The sequence below is a fragment of the Mus caroli genome, chromosome 19 (genome assembly GCF_900094665.2).
Source record: "Mus caroli chromosome 19, CAROLI_EIJ_v1.1, whole genome shotgun sequence".
Lineage (NCBI taxonomy): Eukaryota > Metazoa > Chordata > Mammalia > Rodentia > Muridae > Mus > Mus caroli.
Genome location: NC_034588.1, coordinates 10,503,610 through 10,513,891, shown reverse-complemented (window position 1 = coordinate 10,513,891; position 10,282 = coordinate 10,503,610). Strand labels below are relative to the sequence as shown.

Below are 10,282 nucleotides of genomic sequence, written 5' to 3'. Positions count from 1 at the left end.
ATTCCTACTGGGCATCTAGTAATGCTGTCAAATCAACACATGAAATAACCACAGCTATAGCCATATTATATTTAACTCCAACAAATTTAGTATATCCCTGTGAATGTGTAATAGTAGGGGACCTGTGGACATTTATTCATTCCATGGGTTTCAACTAATTGTTTTACTTACATTTTCATTGGCCTGAATATATCAGTGTCCTGAGTAAGGGTTTTGGGATATTGACCTCCAGAAATGCTAGCTATTCTAATTCTAATTCTAATTCTAATTCTAATTCTAATTCTAATTCTAATTCTAATTCTAATTCTAATTCTAATTCTAATTCTAATTCTAATTCTNTAATTCTAATTCTAATTCTAATTCTAATTCTAATTCTAATTCTAATTCTAATTCTAATTCTAATTCTAATTCTAATTCTAATTCTAATTCTAATTAGGTATGTGTTTCTGGGTTTATCATTTCCTGTTTTAGGAGACATCAAACATTGCATATATAAGGAAACAACCTCTAGAACTTCAGAGTGGATGTCAAATGTAATTCAATACATAGAGAATATCTGAGAAGAATAAATCTGTTATTGAACATCACAAATAGTGTAGAAATGAAAAGTTCTTACAGATTATTTTTCTCTCTAAAATGTAAATGCATTCTTTAACTTTAATAATGCACTCTTGACTTCCTTGTTCCTCAGACTGTAGACCATAGGGTTCAGCATGGGGATTACCATAGTGTAGAACACAGATGCTTTTGTCTTTGTCCATGGAATGACTGGAGCTGGATTGCAAATACATGAAGATGACAGTCCCATAGAAAATGGAAACTGCAGTGAAGTGGGAGGCACAGGTAGAAACAGCCTTCCAATGTCCAGCAGCTGTTTGCATTCTTAGGATAGTAATAAAAATGAATATGTAAGATATCCATATGACTATGATAGCAAAATATATTGAAACACACTACATAAACCAGAATCATCTCATTAATATGCCTATCAGAACAAGAAAGAACCATGACTGCAGGAATATCACAACAGAAATGATGGACCACATTGTTCTCACAGAGAGATAGGCTGAATGTCTCTCCAGTATAGATGGAGGCATTTAGAAAATCTAGAACATAGCAGCCTATAACTAGCCAGATGCACACACCCATAGTCATGGTGGTGGTGTAGTGCAGAGGCTTACACACTGCTGCATAGCAATCATATGCTATTGAGGCTAACAGGTAATTTTCCACCCTGGCAAAAGAAGTGAAACAGACCATCTGAGCAGCACAGTCATTGTAGGACATGACATTGTTACCAATAAGAAACTCATACATCACTGTTGGGGTAACAGCTGAAGAATAACAAAAGTCTACCAGTGATAGATTACCAAGGAAAATGTACATGGTACTGTGGAGCCTAGAGTTCTGTCCAATAATATCTGCATCTGTTTCTGTAAGCTGCTGGGTTGAGTCTCTCAGAGGACAGTTATGCTAGGCTCCTTTCTGCAAGCTTATTAACACTTATATAAGAGTATCACTTAGTGTGTCAGGTATTGGTGATTGTCCATAGGATATGTCTCAAGTTCAGCCAGGTATTGGTTGGCCATTCTCATAATCTCTTCTCCCACTTTGCCCCTGCATTTATTTTTGACAGGACAAATTTTGTAGATTTGTGTCCATATCCCTTCACTGAGGCTTCATGCCTGGCTAAAGACGATGTACTCTTAAGGTTGCATATCCCCACTGTTATGTATCTCAGCTAAAGTTACTAGCATTGACTCCTAGATGCTTCCCCATCCCAAGTCTCTGACACTTCCTCAGTATTCTGCCCACCCCCATGTCACCCCTGGTAGCTGCAGATTTCCATCTATTCTCCTGGTCTTCTAGCACTCTCTCCTGTCTCTCATCAAAACTCATCCTGATATACCTATTCCTATCACCATCCCCTCTCCCATATAGTTCTCTCCCTCTGTCTCATATGACTATTTTATTCCTCCTTCTAAGTGAGACATAAACATTCTAGCTTGGGCCTTCCTTCTTGTTAAGCTTCTTTGGGTCTGTGGGATGTATCATATGTGTCCTGTACTTTATGGCTAATACTTATCAGTGGGCACACATTTTGCATGCCATTTTGAGTTGATGTTACCTCACTCAGGATGATATTTTCTAGTTCCATCTATTTGCCTTCAAAATACATAATGCCCTTGGTTTGTATGTATGGGGGGGTGTATGTGTATGTGTGTTTAAGTTCTCTTCTTTTTTTATTTATTCTTTAATATATTTTTACAGTCTAGACTTTATCACTCTCCCAGTCTACCCTCCAACTCTTTCATATCCCACACCTCCTCCCACTTCTCTATGAGAATGTCTCCACCCACTCCTACTCCACCATACCTCTCCACCCCCTGGGACTCCAACTCTGTCAAGGGTTAGATGAATCTTCTCTGACAGAACTCAGACCTGACAGCCCTCTGCTGTGTCAGGGGTCTCATATCAGCTAGTGTATGCTGCCTGGTTGGTGGCTCAGTGTCTGAGAGATCCTGCGGGTCCAGGTTAGTTGAGACCACTGATCTTCCTATAGGGTCACCTCAGCTTCTTCCATCTTTTTTGTAATTCAACCACAGGAGTCAGCAGCTTCTGTCTATTAGTTGTGTATAAATATCTGCTTCTGACTCTTTCAGCTGCTTGTTGGCCCTTTTGGAGGACAGTCATAACAGGTCCCTGTTTGTAAACATACCATGGTATCAATAATAATGTCAGGCCTTGGGGCCTCCTCCTAAGTTAGACCCCAATTTGGGCCTCTCACCCATTAGGGTTATCATGCAATGTCAGTGGTTGATAAGGTTCACAAAAGTATGTGGGTAGGACTCTTGGTTTTCTCTGTCCTTTGGAAGTTTGTATGGTATCTTCTGTACTTATGAACACTAGTCATAATGGAGGTTGGGGGAGTGTCCTTCAAGTAAGCTTCAATTCAGAGGTTTATGGGTTCTGTTTCTGAAGTGCATATTATCTCGACCAATGTTGACTTCTCTTCCATCTCTGGAAAGCAATGAAGTGGAATAGTGATTAGCTATATGTTTTGGGAATCTCTTGAACATCCTTGTCCAACAACTCAAAGGAAGGATTTTTATGTCTTGTATTAATGATTTTGTTATATGGTCTTTCAGTCTTAGAGAATCTATTGTCAGCACATATAAGAACTATTTTTTTAAAAATCCAAAGTTATGAAATCCAGTCCCAATAGATATATCTAAAAAACACTCTTGCACTTATAGTTCAGGGAACATTGTTGAAGAGGATGTGGAATAATTGTAAGAGCAAGAGAATCAGAAGTAATAGAACTACTAGTAATAAAACTACACCTAGTAACATCAAAAACCACACCTATAAAGTCTAACCAACATGATTGATCAAAAATGAGCAATGACACTAAGACACATGCAAAAGTGGATAAGGAAAACTTCATCAGGTCTCAAACCTACACAAATGTCTATGAGCAACTGAGAAAAGCTGAAAGAGTAGTTTTCCCCCAAGGTAAGGGAAATCGATCTGATGTCTAATACCAAACTGTCAGAAACATACATACAATAACATTATTCAGAATGAACAGGTGATATTTAGGAATATATATATATATATATGTATATATATATATGTATATATATTGTACATGAATGTATACAAGAACAATTAGTGGAAAAAAATGAGATGTGAATTTGAAATAGAGTTGAGAGGGGTATATTGGAGAGTTTACAGTGAGGAAAGGTAAGGGATAAATGATGTAATTATATAATGTCAGAAAACAAAAAGAATTACCAAAAAAATAGTAGGTTTTCATGTTACTTTATTATACAGCCTTCATTTAGCTAAAACTCCCTCTCTGTTTCATTATCCCCCATCCCTGATTAAACATTAATGATCTCTAGTACATTCAAGTTGCTATAAATAATAAATATTTGTATGTATCATTAGTATACATTATATACAAGTTTTTGAGAACTATATGTTCTCTGTTCTGCAACCATATGAGAACATTTAGGCTTTCATTCTATTCCTTGTATATTGTGAATACCACTGCAAGGATTGTTTAGTGCCATGGTTTGTTGATCTTCTTTCCAAATTGATTTCATTTCTTTTTTTTAAATTTTCACTCCATAGCAAAGTATGGAGTGAAAAATACATGCTCCCTGTAATTATATATAGTGGTTATATTAATCTATATTTCTGCAAGAAATATGCAGCAGTTACCTTTCTCCATGTCTTTGATATAGTAGTTTCTATATTAAGATGACAGCTACTTGTGATGCTATGCCAAGATTAAAGATGTATGGTATCTTGCCCAGATTTCACATAGATTCTGGGGATCTAACTCATGACCTTGGGTTTGCACAGCAAGCTCTTTACATACCGACTTATCTCCCAAGGTTCAATATTTATTCTTTGTTACAAGTTCATAAGATTAAGGAAACTAGTAAAACATGCACTGAGTCATCTCTAAGATGAAGAGCCATGAAAAGTAGCTGAATGATTCAACTTGAGCTCAAAGCAAAAGTGTAATTGATGTATGTCTTGGAGACTGAGGAATGAGAGAGTAAGAAAAAGAGTAAATCTCAGTCAAATAGGTGTGGGGAGACAGGGACAAGAAAAGGCTGGGGTAAGAATGGAAATTGGTTGGAGTGTGAATCTATGGTGATTAGCTGGAAGCCTGGGATGTAAGAAAATACAGGGAGCATATGGGGATGCACCTAGCTGAGATTCTTATCTGAAGTGACCACCTCCTGTAGCTAGGCAGGACTTCCACAGGAGGGAAGGATCATCAATAGAGCCACAAAACTTTCATCCGAAAATTTGTCTTCCCTACAAGATATGCAGGAATGGAGCAGAGACTGAGAAAAGAGCCAACCAATGACTGCCCCAACTTGAGACTCATCCCATGTGAATGATCTAAATGCAGGACACTATTAATGATACTCTGCTATGCTTGAAGATAGGAACCTAGCATTACTGTCACCTTACAAGCTTTACCAGCAGCATATGGAGGCAGATGAAGAGGACCACAATCAAAAATCAAGCAGAGCCCAGTCTTGTGGAAAAGTTGAGGATAGTAGTGCAAGTTGAAGAGGTCAAACACACCACAAGAAGGATCACAGAGTCAATTAACCTGGATCCATGAGGACTGGGGCCACCAAACAGGGAGCATGCAGGAGACAGACCTAGACCCCCTATACATTTGTAGCAAATGTGCAGCTTGGTCTTAATGTGGGTCCCCTAAGAAGTAGACCAGGGGCTATCTCAGTCTCTGTTCCCTGCTATTGGATTCCCTTCTCTACTTCGTGGACTGCCTGGTTTGGGCCTCACTGGGAAAGAATGTACCTAGTCATGCTGGGACTAGATGCCTCAGAGTGAGGTTATACACAAAGGAGTCTCCCCTTCTATTAGGATAAAGGGAGGGGCAACATAAGAGGGAATAGTAAAGGTGGTGTTTCGAAGAGAGGAGGGAGGGGCTGTGATAAGGATGTAAAACAAAGAAAAATATATGAAAAATAAAAATAGAAAAAGTAAAATATAATCCATCCTGTGAAGAAGTCCTTAGCTAGTAGATCAGAGCTGTCCAATAATAATCAACAACAGGATGTCAGGGTACATGAATGAGCCAGCTCCAGTCAAACTTTAAGGGATTGGAGTCCATGACAACTTACTGACCTAGAGAAGTAAGTTAAGCCATACCTGTTCTACGAAGTAACCTCACGTATTTATCCCACAAAAACTATGTAGAATGACATGTATTGTTTTCAATCAATGTGTTTTACAGTGGCTCATAATGTATATAAAGATAAAGGCCAACTATATAAAAGAAAAAAAAAGAAAGAGGTAGCCTCTTTTCCTATGTCTTTTGAATCTATCCAAGTAAGGCCTCAGTGGGTTGGAGGATGATAAGGATTGACATTTTTTAATGAAGTCTACTTGTTCCAAGATTACTTTTAAACATAACCTCATATTCTAGTCATTAAAAAGAACAATTTTTGTTATGCTTATCTGGATGTCTCTATAAAATAAGCACAATTAACTGAATACAAAAATGTAAACACATATCAAATCCCTGTCATATTACTGCAAATTTCTGACATCCATTTGTAGAAGTCCTCTCAAGAAACCCATGAGTGTATCTTCAATTCAAAGGACTTTCTAAGCACCTGCATAAATAGATTTGTATTGATATGACAGAAAAAATATTGCATTAAAAAGGACTGAATATTATAATATAGTAAATTAAGTTTTTTACAGTCCAACAAAAACTTATCACAGTCATGATATTCTTCTGAATAAGACAAGGACATTCTGAAAAACCACATGCTATTGCAGAGGTGAGGGTATCACTTCACATTCTTGAATTTGGTATAGGGTGGGAAAATGTGATTCATAATAGAATTAACATAAGATTAATGTATCCAAGTGTTTTTGCATTCTAAAAACCAAAAACCAAAGCTGTAAACATCATCCTGACCTCAAAACAATCTTTGTGAATGCACTTTTTACATCCTTGTTCCTCAGGCTGTAAACTAGAGGGTTCAACATGGGGATGACCATGGTGTAGAACACAGATGCGATTTTATCAGTGTCCATGGAGTGACTGGAGCTGGGCTGCAAATACATGAATATGATAGTCCCATAAAAAATAGAGACAGCTGTGAAGTGTGAAGCACAAGTAAAGAGAGCTTTGCGATATCCTGCAGCTGACTGCAACTTTAGTATGTTAGTAAAAATGAATGTGTAGGATATTATGATGAGTATAAGGGCAAAAAAGATATTGAAGCTGGCTACATAAACAAAAATCAGTTCATTAACATGTCTATCAGAGCAAGATATAATCATGACTGCAAGAACATCACAGAAAAAATGATGGACTATATTGGACTCACAGAAGGAGAGACTTAATGCATCTACAGTATAGATGGAAGCATTGAGGAATCCACAGATATAACAGCCAATGACTAAAGATGCACACATGTGTGTTGTCATGGTGGTAGCATAATGTAGGGGCTTACACACTGCTACATAACGATCATAGGCCATTGAGACCAAAAGGTAATTTTCCACATCAGCAAAGTTTGCAAAAAAGAACATCTGAGAGGCACAAGCGTTGTAAGACATGATCTTGTCTCCCATAAGAAATCCAGCTATGACTTTTGGAGTTACTGTTGAAGAGTAACAGAAGTCCACCAAGGACAGGTTACCTAGGAAAATGTACATGGGGGTGTGAAGCCGAGAATCCAAGAGAATCAACAGGATCAGCCCAAGATTTCCTATAAGGGTGATGATATAGATGAGGAGGAAGGTGAGGAAGAGAGGAAGCTGCAGGCCTGGGTCATTGGTGAGTCCCACCAGGATGAAGCATCTCACTTCTGTCCTGTTCTCCATCAGTGATATCAGTTAATCAACAGAAGACCTTAAAATTTTGTAAAGAAAAAATAGTAGAATAAAGGGCTGGAGAAGTGGTTTAGTTGTTACAGCTCTGGCTTTCTATCCCAAAGGACCCAGCATCTACACAGCAGCTCACAATTGTCAGCAATCCAGTAAAAGGGGATCTGTCTGACAACTTCTTCTGGCCTGCTCAGATATGAGATCCACATTTTGTACAGGCATACATGTAGGCATGGCACCTATATACATGGAATCAATTTTTAAAAGTATTTAAGAGTAGGGTAATAAAACATTTGGAATCTGTGAAAATTTAATTAATTTTCTACTAAGAATGGAGAAATATAGACAGCTTAGTAACTATGAAAACTGTTTCTTCTACTATGCCTATGTACTGTGAGCTATCCCTAGACCATGCAAAATTAACACTACTGTACTTACCTGACAAAAGATAGTTTAGAAACAGCCAGTGCTGTGTCAATAGCATAATGACTTTGATAGATTATGATTACATGCAAGTAAATTATCATGCATAAAACATATACATTTTGTGCACTTTTAAATAACACAATTACCACTTTCTATTCTGGATCCTGGTAAACTGCTAATCCATTGCGAGCTAACATTCGGAAATAATTTGATTTAGTTATAATGAATAATTTTTCCTTTTGTTTCACCACAGTGGACTGAGTGGAATACTATGTGTTAAGTGCTTTGTGAGTATATAATTTTTCTCATTAAACAAGTAATCCATAACCAAACCATGAAACGTTTCTCCTAATGCTAGAATGTTATAGATGAAGTAATGAGTTCTGGATTACATTTTAACATTTTTTTCTACATACATTCTCATGCTGTTAGTATAACATATCGAGATACATTAATAGGGACATATCCAGATGCATGAAGGTATGACCAGGACAAAAAAGGCTTAAACTTTAACATTATTCAACACTGAAATTGCTAGTTTTGTTGTACTTATATTCGTGTTATAATAATGTTCAACTGCAGAATCAGTTTGAAATAGACAGAACCTTTAAACAGAGAGTAATTATTACAAAAATAAAAGAGCATGACAAATGCATTATGATGCAGGCTGTTAACATGGCTTAGTGTTTACTACTCATCAGGATGTCATTGCTCTGTGATAATAGCACAGAATGCTTTTGTTCTGGGTAAGGTCAAGTCCTGAAATTTTTTTTCTCCAAAATGCCCACTCTACCTTTAGGCCACTGGTATTGATTGCCTGTGACTTCTCACAGTCTTCGGTTTGTTTTCACTCAAAGACTGTGCATGTTGTCCATGCTACTTCACAAGAATCATTCCTTTCAAATTTTCATTATTGTAGTCCTTAGTTTTAGATACAACTTTCCTCCTTAATTTTTTGTTTTAATTTCCTCCAGATACCACCCAACAGTGGGAACAGAGATCAAGATAGCCTAGTCACCTAGGATATAGATTTTTTTTTAATCTCTGATACATGTAGCTCTTACAGTCTAATGATACTTACATTTTCTTGTTTGGCTTCCCATATTTGGAAGGACATCTACTCTATTATTTGCCATTTTCTTTGTGTTGAGCTTTTGCCATTTTAGTTATGTATTATACCTTTAAAACATTTAAGTGGCCAATCCTATCCCATATAATAAGATCATTTTATCCTTTGAGTCTGTGTCTTTTCTGATTGTCTTCTACCCAATTGAATGAAGAATACACCGAACAATATAAATTCACATCAAACATCTTATACTTTCTATGCTTTCTGAGAGGATTTTTTAATACTTGAATTATCAAAATTCCTTCAGTGTTTTGACATTTATACTTTGACTCAGCATCTCAAAACTAGTTTAGAATAACCTTTCTCCTTTAATTTGTTTTAGCCCTCTCAACTATTTTTAAAGCACTGTTTTTAAGTTACTCACAGTAGGTATACACAGACCATTTATTTTATGGAACTTTCCTTCTCACTGGCTTGTAACTGCCCAGTTTATAGAAGGATAAGTACTCTAAGTAGTTACTCAAAAAAGTTAAAAATCTACTATGTAATATTTCTCAAATCTTCTTCCAGCTGCTTCTTAGGAAATGGTCAATGTTTCCAACTTGTCTAAAGCAAGAGGTCAGGACAGAATTTCCACACAGACCAAGTTCTGAATTCACAATGAATTCCTCCTCTTCCCTTGAAAGAGTCACATACCTTTTTGTCTGGAATAAATACTACAGGAAAAGGACAAGATCACTTCTATAATTCACAGGTGGTACCTGTATATAAAAATTCAGGAGACTGTCAGTGGAATCAAAGTCAATCAATGTGATTTTTTTTAACTTTGAGTGTTTTTCTCACCTTTTTGAAGGCTCATAGCTAATCCTCAAGTATGTTCAATGACCTGCATGTGTTAACAATGACTGACATTAATAAAATAAATGGCATCTAATGGAGAATAGCACACAGTATTTATCCTAATTGTCATAGATGTATTTCAGAAACTAGTACATGGAGGTGTGAGGAGAATTTTAGATACTCAGAGAGCTCTGGAGATTCCTCCAGAGTATAGCTGAAGATCCTCATACTGTCTTCTTAGGGAAAAAATAATTAACTGGCCTTGGGGACCGAGCTTGCTGAACAACTGAAGCATTAGATAGTTTATTTGGACCAAAATTACGTTTTATAATGTATCATTACAGGGAACTCAAAGTAGAAGAAACCTGTAGCAGCCTTCCATATCAAAACCCACAATCAACAGCATAGAACAATTAACTGTGTGCAAAATGCTCTGTTCAGGCTCTACACTCATAAAAATTCAAGATTAAGGCCCTTTCCTACTTTATCTTCTGTTAGTTTCAGTGCTTCTGTTTTTATGTGGAAGTCCATGATATACTTGAA

At 36.8% G+C, this 10,282-nt stretch overlaps 1 protein-coding gene and 1 pseudogene across 1 annotated transcript; both read right to left on the bottom strand.

Moving 5' to 3' along the window:
* Positions 1 to 631: 631 nt before the first annotated feature.
* Positions 632 to 2,792, bottom strand: LOC110285998 (annotated as a pseudogene).
* A 3,685-nt stretch (positions 2,793 to 6,477) lies between these two features.
* LOC110285754 (olfactory receptor 5B3-like) lies at positions 6,478 to 7,404 on the bottom strand. The gene has a single exon (XM_021152145.1). It carries the CDS (start codon positions 7,399 to 7,401, stop codon positions 6,478 to 6,480), a length of 924 nt encoding a protein of 307 aa, XP_021007804.1. The 5' UTR covers positions 7,402 to 7,404.
* Positions 7,405 to 10,282: the final 2,878 nt, after the last annotated feature.